At 40.3% G+C, this 18,210-nt stretch overlaps 1 protein-coding gene across 1 annotated transcript in view; it reads left to right on the top strand.

Moving 5' to 3' along the window:
* CXXC4 (CXXC finger protein 4) overlaps nt 1-14,771 on the top strand; it is a 50,179-nt gene extending 35,408 nt beyond the window's left edge. Inside the window, exon 4 of the mRNA XM_044429472.1 lies at nt 13,170-14,771. Within this exon, the coding sequence (XP_044285407.1) occupies nt 13,170-13,214 (45 nt within the window). The 3' untranslated portion in view covers nt 13,215-14,771. The remainder of the gene's footprint in view (nt 1-13,169) is intronic.
* The last annotated feature ends 3,439 nt before the right edge of the window (nt 14,772-18,210 follow it).

Genomic DNA, 18,210 nt, shown 5'->3' with positions numbered 1-18,210 from the left:
GGGAGAAGAGGACTCAGAGTACACAGTAAGACAGCTTTCTGCTCTGCTTGTGGTTTTCTCAGCTGGGGGCAATGGACTTTTCTCCCCCTCGAATTTAGGAATAAATAATCCTTTGTTAATCACTTTTTTCTTATCGGACTAGAAGTGTTTCTCTACAGTCAGTGAACTTAGATCCAAATGACCTCTCCATCCTTTGGAAAAATGCAAACAGACTGCCATTTGATTGCTTTATAACAATGCATTGTATGAATGGAAGGATATTACTGCTTAAAGTGCATGAAAAAAACACTAGATCTGTCTTATATAATTTTTATATTGAGTATTAGTGTTTCCTTAAAACGTTGCTCAGTACGTCTTTTCTATCCTGATACAGTACAATTTTCCTATAGTCTTATTAATGTTAGTAAGTAGAGAACTTCTACTTGATTACCCAAAATGCATCATTTAATTCACACAGGAAAAAGTGCAAGATGCCCTTTTCTCTTTGGGTTCAAAGTGAAGGCTTTTTATCTTTACTTTGTCCTAGGTTCCTAACAATGGGACAATGTTTACGTATGTACTGGCTACATTCTTCAGTGGCAGAATCCCTTTTTCACTTATCATTGTAAAGTGTTCCTTTTGCATTTTCATTACAGAACCCACTCATATTTTTAATAAGACAGAGATTGGTTGTGAGGAAATGACACCCATTTGGAATTTAATGAAGGAAGCAGTGTTTGTGAAAGTTTATACCTGAATAAAAGGCTCTGTTTGCATATATTGGTGGCAAAGTGTGGACTAATTTCTTAACCCATGATTGCTACAATGCATGCTCAGAGTGTACCACTTTTGAATATGCAACCTCTAATCAGCCTGGTTTGTGCTTGCACCATATCTTCTGAGCGCAGACAGAATGGGCCAATTGTTATTTAACTAGCAACTACTTGTATGTTAACTATGGGTTGCCTACTCCACAATTAACTCACATTGTTGGGTTTATGAAGCATGGTGCAACCTCTAGTTGGGCCAGCTGAAGGTTGAATAATCACAATGGCAGTGATATGCAACCTACAGTGTATCCCTGAAATGTGTGAATGGGATCAGTATGTTGGTGTTTCAGTATGTTGCTTCAAGACATTTTTTGCTGGAACAAATGCACATAGTTATCCTTGTAGAAATTGATCCTTTGGAATTGGTGGCCCGAAGCAATGACTTCATGTAGTCCTATGGTGATGCTGGCCAATGTATCATTGGGTATATTGTAGGGAAGTGGTAGGAGGTTTCTGAAGTGTCAGCTCAGAAGGAGTGATCCGTTGGAACCATCAAAAGAGAGCCAGTGTGGTGTAGTGGTTGAGTACAGGGCTCAGGCAATCTGGGTTCTAGTCTCCTCCCATTGGGTGTGTAACCAGTCACAAATTCTCAGTCCAAACCACCTCACAGGGTTATTGTTGTGGAAGGATGATGATGATGATGATGATGATGATGATGTAAACTGGCATGAGTTCCTTGAAAGAAAAAAAGGTGGAATAGAAATATCATAAACACACAAACAGATACAAGCAGATTCCTCAAGCATTTTCTGATAAGGTTTACTAACATTTCTGGTTGTATTTCAGAATAAGAGGTTTATGGGGATGGTGAGAATTTCATTCAGTTTACACTTAGAAAAGTACTTATCAAGTTCAAACTCTGCAAAACAACATAAAAATAGAACACAGTTATCCTCTGGTATTCTTGTCAAGATCTCGCAGTGCAGTTTACTGAACCAAGCATGCATATAAAATGTGAACATTAGGGGAAGATTTATAGAAAATGCATATATTAGGAGAAAGTATGAACAAAAACATATATATATTTAGACAGTTGTATCTCAAGGAAAGCTGCTTACAAAAGTGTATACATTAGGCGATGAGTGTATAAAAATACATGTATTGGGTAAACTTGCAGACAAAATTACATTTCTTAGTAAGATGTGCACAAAATGCATAAAAGTGTTTGTGTGGACTTTTTTAAAAGTTGCAAGCTGAACTGGAAACAGGGAAAATGAGAACCTGAAACTGGCCAATTTGGCTGTCCTTTGTGCTTTGCAAGTTGATGCCTTAGTTTAATTTGTCAGTTGGACACATATTTGTGTGTCAAATACATAAAATTCTCTACTTCAAAAGCACTTCCATGTAAACAAAACAAAACAAAACAAAACAAAACACAAAACAAAACAAAGCATGTAAACCATGCATAGATTAAGTGCCTTTTTCATGATGAGAACAAGAATGTGAATGTGAAATGGTTGTGATAACCTACACACATTTTTATGCTTTTCCTATATAGGATGAAAATAGCCTTCAGCTTGTGTGACCTATGAAGAATTTTGAGTACAACTGTTTAGTTGAAAGTAAGAGGTGTGTGGACAGATAAGGTCTTTTAATTTTATTTCATAACCTTTTATAGAAATTAACCCGCATAGTGCAACCAAATGAAAGTTCCACGGGAAAACAATAATAATTGCATCACAGTGTAGTACATCCTCCACTCCTTTTGTGTGCCTGGGCCTCATATGCCATTATAATCACTTTGAAATATAGAACTTTTTACCCTGGTGCCATGGATAATTATTTCTAAAAAGGCAATTAGCAGTTGCCATGGGCTGAGAAAGCAGCTCTACTTTTGAGCTGCTCCAATCTCAACAGAATAAAATAAGCACTTTTTAAAAATCTCTATTTTTACTGCAAAACTCTTGTGCAGTTTAAGTAGAGTCTTTGAGGAAGAATAACATTCGTGACAGCAAATCATTATGTTTGATATATGAAACAGGATAGGGTGGTATGTGTGTGTGCATATGCATATGTCTATGTGTGTGTGTTAATTACAGAATAACCTTGAAACTTAGGCACAATGATATATGATGCAGAAGAGAGAACAGCTTCAGGAACAGACTTGAAAACTTAGCTACACAGTTCTCTATCTGAGTTGAGCATATCCTGATTTACCTTGGTGTTTTAAGTGATGTTATATATACACGTCCCTACAGTACACCCACTTCTGGGTTGTTCTTGGGGACATCTAGATGAATACTTGCTCTGGGACTGAAATATATGAGCAACAACGTTATAGTTTCTCCCAGCAAACAGCACTAGATTGTTATCCTTACATTGTGCCATGGAGATGCAGAAGCCAAACATCGTTCGCTGGACTCTTACGGGTTTTCACAGAATCATAGAATTGAAAGAAGACATTTAGACCATTGAGGCCAAACTCCTGCTCAGTGCGGGAATCCAGCTGAGAGCATCCCTGACAGATGGTTGTCCAGTTTCTGCCTCAACACCTCCTGAGGCAATTGGTTCCATTGTCTGACTGCACTGGCCATTAGGCATTTTTTTCATGATGTTTGATCAAAAGGTGCCTTCTGTTTTAAGCTAGATGGAACTGATGTATAAAATATCATTAATTATGTTGCTGTTACATTGCACCATGCTTCAATTGCACCATAACGGAATGAGGGGGACATTGGGTGTATCCTGTTTTATCCTCTCAGTAATGGTTAGGTTTTGGCACGGTAACTGCCGAAGTCACCCTGTGAGCATCACAACTAATATAATTAAAATACATTTTAATTGCAGGGAGAGGTGTTTTAGTACCTCCTTTGATTTTAGTTTTGAAAATAATGCTCTTTCTTTTTAAAATGAGAAAGAGAGCGAGTGAGAGAGTGGAAGGCTCGAAGGCTTACAGAGTGGCAAAATCTCTAGAATGCCAAAGCTTTCTAGCATTACCTGTTAGCAGGAGCCAGAACAGCAGGATTTGGGCGTTTTCTCTAGGGAACAAGGCTGTTGTTTGTCAGTATTTGCACCTGCATGAGCAGTGAAGGCTGACTTAAACAATGCTGATCAATTCCAATTTTATTCCTGACTTCCCTTCCCCCTACTTCCAGAGGAATCTGTCTTTCCTGTCACTCAGGATAATGATCCTGCTGCAAGCGTAGCTGCGAATCAAGAAATTCACTGTAATCTCATCAAGACTTTGATTCCCCAGCAGGGACAGTGGAATTTATACAAGCAGGAGATTGGGGCACTTTTGCTTCCCATGTTGCTGTGCTCAGCCCCCAAAATGGGCAGATTTCCTTCTAGCTTTTTAACTCTGTCCATGTACAGTGTCAAAACCAAATAGTTCACTCCAGGAATCCTGTTTAATTGACCTTGGTCACGTCTTTTCATCCATTGTTTTGTTACTTTTCGCTGTGAACTTGAAAAAAGTAGCAATGCCCCATCTCAGGCACTATTATCATTAATAATCTCTGTAGGACCTTTGAGATTCTGGAGACCTCTTACAAACTGTGTGTGTGCAAGATGTCTGAGATGAATGGGACTTATGTGCATTCAATACATAATTGCTTGCAGGGTTTCAGGCTGCCAAGTAAACACCCTGAGTCTAGCCCTTTTTACTGGGAAGTAGATCTCCTAGTTGGAATGAAACCTATCACTTTGAAAGTGCCCTTAGAAGTGCCACTATTCCTCTGAAGAGCCCAGGGCAGTACAGGTGGCTCCCTCCCATGATCATCACTAAATCCTATTGGGATTGGGGTAGGTTGTGTGTGCACGAGTACGCACGAGAGAGAGAAAGACTTTTGCCGTGTGGTGATCTCCATGGCTCAGTGAGGATTTGAATCCACATCTCCCATCCTCCTTCAACCTGGTATCCCCCAGATGTTTAGAACATCACTCCATTATCCCCAGCCAGCACGACCAATGGTCAGGAATGCTGGAAGTAGAGTTGGGACGAAACTCCATCCCCGTAGCATTTATGGATTTGTTCTCATGTTTGGCTGGGCCTTGGAAAGTGAGCTGAGCTAAGGAGAAGTCCACAAACAGCTGCAGAATAAAGGTTGCACAACTGGCGCCCGTCTCCCGCATCTGGTGTAGCAGAAGAAATCCAGGCTGCTGCATGAGGATCAGAAGAGGGATGGTGCCTGCACAGCACATGGGGCTTGATTCCTGCTGAGTCTCCCACAAATGGCAGGTGCACTCACGAGGAGCTTGGACTCAGGGCCATGACAAAGCAGACTGGAGTCTGAGGAGCAGAGCCCAGGAAATCAGACAGATTCCCACTCCCTGAACCAAAACCCAGATTCATTGTACATCCCTTGCCAGGTCCCGGACATCTGGAAGAGAGCAGATTTGGAGTGGCTGCCCTACATTCACGGGGCCCATAATTTAGCGAGGTGTAATGTGGGTGTTTATAATTTCCACTGCTGAAATTAACACTTTACCTTGGGAAGCTTTCGAGTGCCCCTTGTGATCTCCAGCCCCCAGCAACATTTAATTGTCCCTTGGAGTAAATGAACAGAATCCTGCCATTAGCCAGAGTTGGTGCATAAGACAATGCTGTATCCTCTTGCCTCGTCCTGTCTTTTTCTGTTGGAAGAATAAGGAAAAAGAGGAGTGCCGATGAGGACTTAATACTCAGAGGATCTGTAGGTTGGCACTTTTCCTACTCTGCTCCTGGGGGAAGCAAATGGGGAAAGGTGAGTAACTGCTTGTGCTCCAATTGGCACCGAAACTGCGGTTGCATCTCATTAAAAAAAATACGTATGTTAAGCAAAAGCTTTGTTCTTGCAAATAGTAGTTTATATATTCAGAGCCAAGGTGTGATTGACCTTTACGTACTCCCATGAAAAGTCTAGTCAGACATGAAAAGCCATGTCTGACTAGACACACGGTGGCAAGGGGATGGCAGAAGCCTTCCCCAATCCTGTCATTCTGAGGGGAAAGGGGAATTTTTTAAACTTGTATTCAATATCTTGCTCAAGCAAAGGTGTTATTTACTTGTAACCCTCCTCCTTTTATGTTCCCTTGAATCTGATTTGGACACACGTGAGTTGCTTGGCATCATTCTGAACTCAATCTCCTTTTATTCTCAACTTCTTTATAAATTATACATCCATGTACCTTGTTTACGATCAGCAGCCACCTTCCATGCTCCACAGTGCTGTGTGAAAGGTCTGGCAGCAATATGCGCTGTGCTTTTGGTAAGCTTTGAAAGGCATGTTTACTTTGCTTTAGTACAAGTTACTTACCTTGCAACATCTGTGTGCATCAGCATAGAACAGGGATAGTTAGTGGAAATAAATTCCCACCTTGGGATGTGCTAGTACCAAAGAGAATCCTAAATATCTTTGTTGAAATGAAGGATTCTGTAAGTCCTGGGAAAGTAAAGTATTAAGATTTCCCCCAATATTTACCTGTGTTGGTCACAGACACTCTCAGAGAGGTTTTGGGTTTTCATTTTTTTTTTCATTTTAATTAATTTCTTTTCATTCTAACATTTGCAAATATAATAGGCAAACTAGTAATGAAGTGTCAGTTCACAATAACATTCAGAGAAATTCAGCACTTATACCTTAAATATATGATTGAATGTAAGTAGTCCATGTGTTTGAATAGGTGATCAAATGAGATGGATAGCTAAAGGATATCTGTTCAAATTCACAGGTGCTCAGACCTTTGAATGAGAGCAGTCAGGTGCTCAGACCATTGAATGAAAGATGGTGGATGTTCAGGTTTCCGAGCTTGCAGGAAAAGGGTTGTGGAAAAACCATGGCTGCCTGAGTCCACCACTTTTGCTCCACATATGTTAGTTTCACATTGCAGAAATATAAGGTAAAAATATATGGACATCTTCAAATATCAAAGACTTCGCTAAAAAAACAAAAAATCATAGGAACAAAAGCTTCTAACAAAAAAGACTCCACTGCAGAACAAGCTTACACTATGTGGCGCAAGCGGCCATGTTCCCCATTACATTGTCAACACCTAGCCGACTCTCCTAAGAAGGCACTGTGTAGTACCAGCATTTTGGAAGGGCTGAGGAACAAGTGATGCTTTAACAATCTGTGCATTTTTAATGGATGGCAGCAATGTGAGACTTCTCTCGTGTTGCTTCTATTCATTTCAGTGGGGTTTATGCACAAGAACCTCACAGTGGATTGTGTCCATTATTTTTCACAACTGATATGTCCTTCCTCATGACTACTGAAGGCAAAAAGTACCTCTCCATCTTCTGGCTAATCTAGGATTGGATTTCAGTGCTGCCTTCTGTAGACAGAAGTTTCCTGTCCTGGAAACTCCTTCCGTCCTTCCTTCCTTCCTTCCTTCCTTCCTTCCTTCCTTCCTTCCTTCCCCCTGCCTGATCCCTCCTTCAGCAGGTTCCGCATTCAGCAGCGGGTAGCATTTTCAGGGAATGGAGGGGTGGCTATGAGGTGAAGGGGACAGAAAGTTTTTCAGTTACCCAGTTTCATCCAACTCATTGTAAACTGAAGGAGACAGAAGCCCCTTGCTTCAGGCTCTTCAGAGCAGGCAGGAAGATTCTTTGGTGACTCACTGTGACAGATTTGTGAAAGCTTTCATGGATACACTGATATCATCGGTTGGTACACCTCGTGCAGCTGCTTGTTCTATTCCTAAGCATTCTTTTGAGCTTATGAACATACTTACTGGTGGAGTGAGGCCACCCCTACAAGCAATTGACTTTTGTTCATCCTGGCTAGCTGAGATGAGTTGGAAGAGGACAGTCTACATGGGTGGACCAGATGATTAATGCTTGTGGAAGAGACAGTGTAACGCTGCAGTGGTTAGTTATCTGCTTTGAATTTTCCCTCAAGATCCCACCACAGTAGTAAATTAGTCCATACTTCAGTGAGGTGCCTGAGTGCAATTCCAGGAGGACATAATATACTAAGTTCAGTGCCGCTTTCGTCTCAGTTTGAGTATTGAGATGATCCTAATCACTCTGTTGAAAGATCTGTGGTAGGAACTGGATGGGGGTGGCGGGGGGGGAGCATTCCTGCTATTTCAGCTTTGCATGCTTCAGTCATGGTATACTTTTCCATTGCCTTTGCTGGGTGGAGGATGCCATATTGTAGTGACTGCATTTTTTTTGCTGAGAGCATTTGGGCAACAGATGTTCAATGCCCTTGTTCCCAGACACTGATGTCCGAAAGGTTCTCTGTGCTGTTTAGTATCTCCATGAAACCACTGGGAGAGATCATCCAGAAATACAGAGCTGGCTGTCATCAGTATGCAAAGCCACATCAGTTCTGTATCTCCTTCCCTTCTCAGTCCACATTGTGGAGCTCCTTGTGATCAGGGTGCAAAAGTTCTGAACCATTATCTGAAGTCATTAAAAATGCACAGGCTGTTAACAGCATTACTTTTTCCTCAGCATTCTAAAATGATGGTGCCACATATAATGGACTGCAGCTGGGTGATCAAGCTGAAACTTAATCCAGACAAGACAGAATTCCTCCTGGTTAAGAAACTGACTTGACCCAGTGATAGTCATTTCTAGAAGAGGTTATACTCTTCTTGAAAAACATGTTCTCTGCTTGGGTATGCTTCTGGAGTTGGCATTGTGCCTGAATGCCCAGAAGGTGATTGTGACTAAAGGGTTCTTTTGCCAACTTGGTCAATTTCTGTAAAGATCAGGTCTGGCCGTAGTCATGCATACCTCTGTTTTGCGGTGACTGGATTACTAAATGTGCGCCACATGGAGCTGTCTTTGAAGTCTAGAACCTTCAGCTAATACAAAATCATGCTCTGAGAGTCTTGATCAGCTCTAGACTTTTCGGTGAGTTCCAATGTTTTATTAGTCACATCGGTTACTGGACTGCTTCAGATAACAATTCCAAGTGCTCATCATCACCCTGTAAAGCCTAAATGCTTTATGACCACAACATCTAAAGGACTACCTCCTCCCATCAAAATTTGCTCGTCTGTTAAGGTAAGTTAATATCTGCTGAGGGAGCATCACTGCTTCTCCCTTGTTTGTCATAGATGCCTGACTGATCCAGGAGAGCCTAGATTTTTCTAAATCCAGATAGAGTAGACAGGGTTGAAACCACAACATAGGATTCAATAAACTCTCAAAATAGAGCTTAAATAGATTGAAAAGAAGGCTCAACATACAGAAAATGGACTATGTGGAGGTGGGGGGACCTGTGGCAATCTGTAACCTGTGAATAGTTGTACTGACCCTGTTTCTCTTGTGCAAGGTCAGGGCTTAGATCAAAGCCAACATCTCTCTTTCTGTTGAATAGCCAACTCTCAGATGAATAAGTCCTAACTGTCAGTGAAACTATGCTTCCCTCACCTCCCTGATTCTATCATTGTCATCCTTGGCAATTCAGGCCCGGCTACTACAGCAAGGCCACTTCATTATATATTCAGTAAACAGAGTACAATCCAGTATATGGCTAATATAGGATTCAATGGGAATTACTGTCAGGTAAGTAAATCTAAATATAATTGCAACCTAAAGTGGCCAACAGTTATTTCAGTTTGAGCACCACCAAGCAGAAGGAGGGTTGAAGGTTTGCATGGTTTTATTCTGGATCCGTTTCAAATTATATTAATTATATTTCCTGTCAAAGGCATGGGAGCCTTGACCTGTCCTTTAGATCAGCATGGCCTACTGGAAGGAACCAGGCGCTTTGCTTCATGTCAGTACTGCTAGACATGGAAGAATTATTATTATTAAACAGCTGTGAAATAGCTGAGGCCTTTTCTATGATCATGTGTAAATATATGAGAATTCCGCATTCCTTGGTGAAGCATTAATTTTGGTGTCAATTGTTCTACATGGCTGCAGTCCATTTGTCCTCAGGTCTCTCACAAGTGAAGCTGGGTTCCCACATGTAGTAGAAATCAGCTTATCCTCTGTAGATCCATTTGATCCTTGATGTCAGCTTGTGAGGCTTTTTCCGATGGCTCCTCATGATCCTGAGGGTTTTTGGAGAAAGCTATTCAGTGTAAAGATGTATGCAATTGAGGTATCTAGCTCTTGAGATTTAGACATGTGCTGATTCTTTTTATCTTAGGCTTATGGTGGAAACACATCTGTTTATGCAGGTCTGTGTAATTTAGCTGACCACCTTATGCATATATAAATACAACATATCCCATGTATTGGTTTTGTGTGTTTATGGTTTTATGATTTGTGTGTACCACTTTGAGATCTGCAGGTGTAAGCAGCTTATAAAAATCAGTAACTAAGTAGATGCATAAATAAATAGCTGATATCCTGAAGTGATACCTATTCAGATGGAATATACTGCTTTTGAATATACTGTCACATAAAAGCACTCTGTAAATAGAACACAATCACATCAGGAATTTGCTTTTTAAAAGCAGGGAGATATTTTAAAAAATGACCCCCCTCCCCATTCTGAAGTGGCGGGGTCCACTCTGCCACCTCAGCATTTTGTTTTGCTGCACCTGTAGACCAGGCCCAAGTCCTAAGTGAGCATGTGCTGGATGGCCAGAAAGAGGGCAGGTTTTTTCCCTGTCCTAGTAAGTCAGCCTTTCTCACTGCAGTGAGATGTGCAATTTTCTATTCACTGTATAGTAATTAGCTCTAAATTTGCATATCTGCATAAAATTAGCACATGCAAATGTTATGCAAATTGCTGTCCTTTTGTTGGTAATGCATTTCCTCTCATCTGGTGATGTGCTAACTGGCCACCCTACTGGCAATGACTTAAACTAGGTTAAATCTGAAAGGGAGCAGATACTGACTGGCTTTGCACTAGATGATAGGCCATGGTGGCTGACAAGCCACAGGTGGCTTGTTAGGTTGTCTGAACCCAGCCAGAGTGGTTTACAAACCATGCTGCCGCGTTCAGTTAACACGAGAAGCCATCCCTGGCTTATAAACCCAGGCATTGTGGAGCCCCTCACTGCTGCCAGAGCTGATAAGAAGTTCATGAGTAACACGAACGCCTGCATCTTGGCATGCTAGTTTAGCTTTGCTGTTGTGAAATACAGAAAAGGGCCTGCTGCAAGTAGCTATGGTGGGGTTTTTTCCTTCTGGCATCTTTCCAGCAAGAGTTCTAAATGAAAAAGGAGCATCACAGGTCTCTGGGATGAGAGTCCCAAATGGCTAATGTAGGAGCACTGTTGGTTGGGATGATTAGTCTGCCATCTGAGAGAACAATTCCCATAGCCGCTTCAATCTGCTGTTGCTTTTCTCTGCTCTATATACTCTGGCTGCTGGGAACACGAGAGAAAGGATGCTGTTGTGCTCCGGTCCAGCTTGTGGGTTTCCTGTGGGCAGCTGGTCAGCCACGGTGTGAACAGAATGCTGGACTAGATGGACCTTTGGCCTAATCAGCATGGCTCTTATTAATCCCCACCACCATTTCCATCCCCTTCCCCTGTTGAACGGTTAGGTGATTTGCTGTAAATACACCAAGATCCTAATTGCTGTGGAACCATGAACAGGAAGGTTATTGCATGTATGTTTTGCTTAGAAGCTTCTCCTAGGGATCCAGTTGGCCACTTTAGAAGCAGAGTGTTGGAGGAGATCAAGGCCCTTGACCTGACCCAGCAGGGTTCTTCTTAGGTTCTATACACTTATGCTATCCCATCTTGGTGCAGCTAGGGCTGGACCTTGGCTTCAAAGTCTATGAGGTCCTAAAAGCAGCATGAGGTGGGAGCTGTGGCCAACAGGCCTTGTGCCAGCACCTGGGTGTCCACCAGGGCAGATGCTCCATACTAAGCATCTTTGCTTCCTATTTTTAAACCTGTTAGAGTTAAGAAGCAACTAACTAAGCATGACTATAGTTACAGGTGCTTGCTTTATTTTTTTAAAAGATATTATCTACAACCAAACGGAAACAGCTGTTTGTGCAAAATGTGGCAGCCAGATTATTAGCAGAGACAAAGAAGTCTGAGTATTTAACATCAGTCATGGCCTGCTAGCATTGCACACATGTTTCCAAGCCCAGTTCAAGGTGCCAGTTTTAACCTATAAAGCCTTACATGGCTCAGCATCGCAAGTTTCAAAGGATGGCATCAAGGGAGGGGACCTTCTTTCAGTGGATCCAGATTGTGGAATGCTCTCTCCGCTGAGGTCTGCCTGGCACCAACATTGTCATGGTTCTGGGGCCAAATTAGAACTATCCTCTAGTCTCAGATAGTTGATGGCATACAAGGGGCATTTCTGTCAGTTGTCTTCTCAGATCTAGTATCTTATTACAACTGTTTCTATCTGTCTCAATTTGCTTTTAAATTTTGTAAGTTAGAGATTTTATATTGTGATTTTATTATCTTGTGCTTGTAGGTTGTAATTTACATGAGCTGTACAGAGAGCTTTGGTTATTGTAGAACAGAAACAAACTAAATCTATGTAAAAGAAATAATGCTATCTTAGATTGACTACAGCAGTGACCTTGCTGAAAGAAAGGTCACTTGATGTAAGAGAGGGAAACAGCTTCCCCTTCTTTATCTGATGTGTTTGGTGGTGGGGGACACTGGGGAGTTCAGCCCTCAACCACCAGGAGTGGAATGTCTGCCAGCAGCTGATGGGTGCTTTATACTTGGCAACTATGGGATGGCAAGCAAAAGAAAGAAAGATTTTCCCTTTTACTGTTGCTAGATGACGCCAGAAAAATTCTTTCTGTGATTTTTGTGGGGCAAAAACCTTGTATATAAACTCCCTTTGCTTGGAGGAATGGCGTGGACAGATCATGAGAGATCCTTGGAAGGGCCAGCCTGTGAAATCTTTGACGCTTCTTCCCACCAGTGCTTGAAGTGGTCCAGGACTATACTCCTCACTTCTACAGCAGGCTTTAAATGTTGTCCCTTGAAGGCTTGTTAATGCTTGAAAACATGATAAGAGAGATAACAATGTTTCACATAACGCATAATGTTTTAGTCAAATATCTTTGTTATTCTTTTATTTTAAAATATCGTATTATTAAATATGTGTTTCATGGCTGCAAACTGCAACTCAGCCACATGTACATTCACCAGAATAAGTAACTCTTTGATTCCATTGGTGAAACTTGCTTTGATTTCAAGTGGTTCACCCAACAACTGTTTTGAAAAATATGGGAATGTATTATTTTTAAAAATACTAATTGTAAAATGAGTTTCTAGGCTGCAGTATTTGTATCTAAGCACCATAAAGTGTTGTATAATTCTAAGATAATTAATGTTTTAATCCTGTACACACTTGTCTGTAAGTAAGTTTCACTGAACTCAGTGGGACTTACTTCTGGATAGGTGTGGTTAGGATTCCATTGCAAGAATATGATCAACATGTACAGAAGACCAAAGCAAATCAAATTAATAAAAACAAAGATCAAGCCTTATGATGAAATGAAAAGAAAGCTTAACTTGTTTTCTTGCTTTTTTTTATAGAGAACACCTGTTCCCAGCGCCGAAGCATTCCGATGGTTCTTTTAAGCAGTAGTATATCTTATTTTCAAGGCAGCCTGAAGTGAATGGCAAGCTAAAGTCTTGTTTTAAGAAACTGCTTAGTCCACCACTGAAGAATATATTCAGATACTATTTTCATTTATGTATAGGGGTTTCCTCAAAAGTAAACAAACAACAAATTATGAAGTAGAGTGGTCTCCAGGTAAGAGGGGGGTGGGGAAACAGCTTTGGAGAACCAATCAGCAATTAAACAAAACATCCCCCACAGAAATGCCTGAACATAAGATAGTGCTGTTTTTGCTCTTGTCCCATCATTCTCACAGTCTGACTTCCTGTGAAAGATGCGCCTTTTCTGTGCACCATTGTTCACTGTCCTGGCTTTTCATACTGTTCACAAACACAACCCACCTCCCTCCCAAAATGACCCAGTTGCATTATTTGCAACTGGCCCAAGTCTTCTCTACTGCCATGTGCTTTCCTGACAAAGAGAACACTCAATGTAAGAGAACACTAAAGCAGCTATTGTGAGAGCCACTCTCTTATCAGGAGACCACCACATCCGGGACCCTGGGGAATTGGCCAGTTTACTCACAATCAGTTCACCAATTCTTTCGTTGATGTAATTTAGCGATACTAGTGCAGTTGTTGTCTATTTTTAAAGTGGCTGTAAAAAAAAGTTTGGGTAAACCCCTGCTATAAAATAATGTATCTTTACAAAGTACCATATCTATACTTCATTTTCCAATATATGTGTTTCAGTACTGTAAACTGTACAGATAGCAGCTTGTATTTTGTGTGTTTAGGCACAAGGAGACAATCATGTCTGAGAGTCTATGGAGATTAACTGTTTGTACACAACAGTGTGGTTCTGCAAATTGAATCCGGAGCAATAACTTCAAGCTTTAAATATGATTTTTGCCAGTTGTCCAGTCGCAGCAGCACCGTTTTCACCATGCATCCTTCCGTTGCTACCCAATGTGAAGTTGAGCAAGAGTAACGATGATGAGCCATCTACCAGATACTTTCAGACCATACTGTTGTATGAAAGCAAAGAAATTAAAATGTAAACGTTAATCTACATGAGCACTATATTAGAGTAGTGATTACACACTTGCATTGCTTCAGAAAGAGCTTTACAGGATGAGTATCCCTCCAAGCATGCTCTGTCAATTGCATGACTCATGTGAGGCTCATGCGATGGGGCAGCATATAAGTTGTTTAAATGAATGAATGAATGAATAAATAAATAAAATGACTTTGTCCTGCACCTCAAAAATAAAATTTCCAGCCTTGGTGAATGGACAGAATTCACTTTACCATGAGTTATGGCAGAGCTGTTTCAGGATACAAAATGAAAAGGATACCATATATTGGGAGGGGCAGCAATCTACTCCATATATTTATCTTCCTTCTGGAAGTTGCTTTACAGATCATTCAGCAGGGGGGAAACTTTATAAAGTATCTAAAACTATTTTTGATCTATGTGAAGCATTTAGTTCTTATAGTCGTTTGTAAATTTAGACTGTCTTTGAAGTCTCTGCAGGTCATGTGGGCCTGAATGTCTTTAAGGTTTTCACAAATGTTAGCACTTTTAATAAAATTGAAATTGAAAAATGAGTACCCCTCCCCACCCCCACTCATTTTCCCCCCATGCTGGCCCTTACAGCAGTCACTGGAATTCTGCAACATGGAATTTCGGCTGTACTTACAATACACTCACTTTGTTGATGAGTTAAATTATTCATAAATAAAACAACAGGACATAGGATTCCTAACAAGAAGTAATCTCATCTAGTTTACTTTATCATCATAGTCATCTCATCAAAATCAGTGCTTTGTGTAATTAAAAAATTACTGGTGATAGTAGATGGATGGGGGGAAACGATGGGGAGGTGTTTTGGAATGCTCATGGCCTCAATTGTGCTAAAGACAGCTGGAGAGTAGAGAGTGAGAGCTCTCCTAGAATCTTAAAAACTGCAAACAATTACACCTACCTCCTTTAAAAGAGTATTACCCTTCTGACTGCAAAGGGGGAAACCCTGAAAAACACTTGTAGTTAGCTAGAGCTTGCTTGTACGGGGTTTCTAGTGCTTATTGCGGGAATGGATGTTGTAATGTTTATATTAAGCACAGCTCACACTCCTGTATTTGCTCTCTCTTTCAAGGATACACACATGAGATAGCTGAGCACTGATTTGTGACTCCTGAACATAGTTTAACAGTCCTTGCTTTCTTCACAATTGCCCTATCATATGCAAAAGTGTAGATTTTCTAAAGTTTGCAGTTCATGTTTAAGATAGGCGATTCCAATCTACATTTGCAATTGTGAGTATAGAACCAAGGGGTGGCAATATTACTGGCCAAGTAACTCAAAGCAACCAGATGTGATTTTGGGCATATAGTTTCATGAGATCTTTTCCTTGCCTGATTCCTCTTCTATCTTAGTTAAAACAACAATAACGCAAAATCATTTTGCATCAGAAAAAAATCAAAATATGCAATGCTGGCTATTTTGCATAATGTATTCTTATTGCAGAATGCCTTGTTACAGAATACGGAATTGTCAGAATGAAATTCTAATGCACACACAGACACGATATTGGGACAATATGTCCACACAGCATTTCTTTTAAATCTTATCTTGGCAATGTGTTTTTTTCCGTTTTTTTTTTTTTTTTTCATTGTACCATAGGGCAGGCTCATAAGCTTGAAAGGTAATAAGTCTTTTGGACAACAGGAAAGTGTTATGATACAGACTCCCCCATCTGGTACCCTCCAGATGTTTTAGACTGTGGCTGCCACATCTGGAGGGCACTTGATTGGGAAGTCAGAAGGCCATCACAGTGAATCTTTTCCAGTCTGTGACTTGTTTTCAGCGGCCTTTTGAAACCAGAAGTTTTATTATTAGATGTCTTTCTTGTTTCAGTTTTGTGGCAGTTTAACCCCTGAAAATAACATTTGCATGGTAATATCCAAAGACTAAATTGGTTCTCTTTCACCACATTGAGCAAGGTTATGATATGTAATCCAGAGAAAGTAAAGCTTATTTAAATTTGGAATCATGGAATATAAATGCTTAGAAGAGGCTTTTAAAACAAATGGTTTTCTATGAGGCATGTGGACTCAATATTCTATGGATGGAGCCTGTGTGATTCCAGATTGTTTTCTGTGCTCAACTTCATACATCTTTGGAACAGTTTTTGTGGTTTTCTACTGGAAAGCCTGCATGAAAGAGTACAGTCTTTCTATAAGAGTTGCAGTAATATAAAGAAGGACTATTCCTAATTTATGAGAAGCATCTGAATAAATGTTCCATGTTTTAGTAGTAGACTTCTCAGATGGCTTGCACCTTGCTATTTTCTCATGTTATGTGCACCAATATGTCAAGAATTGTGGGCATGGCCAAGAACCATGAAACAAGCAAAAGCAATTAACGATTTAGAATGGTTTGGGGCAGAAATGTCAGTGTGGTGGAGCAGAAGCAGTACAATGTAGAAGGATGATACATTGCAAATAATTTCAGATGGTGCATATTCCTAAGCTGTATGCCATGAAATACCATATCCATAACTACAGAAAAATCATATTTTATTTTCATGAATGCAATAAAAATTGGTGTATCTGGCATTATTTCCTTTGAAACATTCTTGTTCAAGACTGTCTCCAAGAATCTGGGTCCATGTGGTATTTTGACCCAAGCAGATGCTTCCCAAGATGTGGTCCAAGAATTTGCTTCCCAAAATAGCCACCATAATTAATCTAAGAGGTATCTCCCAATGTTTCCCGTGACATCACAAGAGTTCTTGAATGTCTTTTACTTTTAGCTAAGTGGTGACCCTTGGACTACATATCACTTCTGCTTTGAAGTGGCACTTCAAAGGTGACAGGTGGTTAATACTGGGAGTGTTGGATGACCAGGCTTTTCAGTAGTTAGGGCTGAGTTCTCGAGATATTCCTAAGGGTGTTCCATGGGGAAAGTTAATTGTCCAAGGGCTCCTCTTCCGTGCTGCTGCTTGTTTAGCATCCTAAATTAGTCCTTTATTGTTTTTCCATGTTAATTGTTGAGCAGCAAAGCTATTTATGGCCATTTTTCCAAGAAAAAATAAAATAACCATGATTTGATAGTTGATTATTCTTATATTAAATGTTGACGCCTTACTTGCCCATCCAGCTGTTGAGCTTGCCTTGTTTGAAAGGAATTTTGTGATCACTGTTAACAAAAGTAGGGACAAAAGAATTCATCCCAGGCTACGTTAGGTGTACAATGATCCATAGCAATGTACTTACTGTCTTATACCCTGATGTTGCATGTCTCAATGTGGTTTCATTTCTGGGGGGATTTTATGTTTGTTTGACTGATTGATTTTAAAAGAACTGATGAATTTGTATATTGTAATTGTGATGTTTACATGTCAAATCCAAATTGTTAAAATACCAAGTCTATTATTTTTTAAAATGAAAATATTTACTTTCATTCCCTCAATTATTATTAATTGCTTTGGAAATTTTCATTTAATTTTACAGCATCATCAAGATTTTTCATTTCACTGACACAATATTTGTATAATGTAGTGCATATATTTAGAATGTTTTGGTTATGGGTGTTTTGAAGAAGGAAATCTGTATTCTGACTTTTTATCCTCTGTTCCCCTCAATGTGGTATCAAATTATTTGTAACATAGATTACTGTTAGGGTTTTGAATCTTATTTGTGTTCCCTAAAACCTCCCTAAGGTTGAAGTCCTATACATATTTACTTGAGAATAAGCCATATTGAACTCAGTGAGGCTTCCTTCCAAGTAGACTTGTATAGGATTTTGCTGTAAATATTTTAAAATAATAATAATAATTGCCAGAGTACTTTTACTTTTGGCAAAGGGATGTCTCTGCATGAACCAGGGGATGCAATGGCAGAGACCCCTGTTCCTGGGGAAGTCAAGCACCCCTCATGCAAAAGTTCTGTGCATTCTTCACAAGGCTCAGGTTTGGGACAAAGAGTGTACCTTTGATGCCTTTTAGAACTG

Source organism: Varanus komodoensis, unplaced genomic scaffold (genome assembly GCF_004798865.1).
Source record: "Varanus komodoensis strain SLA01 unplaced genomic scaffold, ASM479886v1 scaffold2, whole genome shotgun sequence".
In the NCBI taxonomy this organism is placed as follows: Eukaryota; Metazoa; Chordata; class Lepidosauria; order Squamata; family Varanidae; genus Varanus; species Varanus komodoensis.
This window is presented reverse-complemented; position numbering and strand designations above follow the sequence as displayed.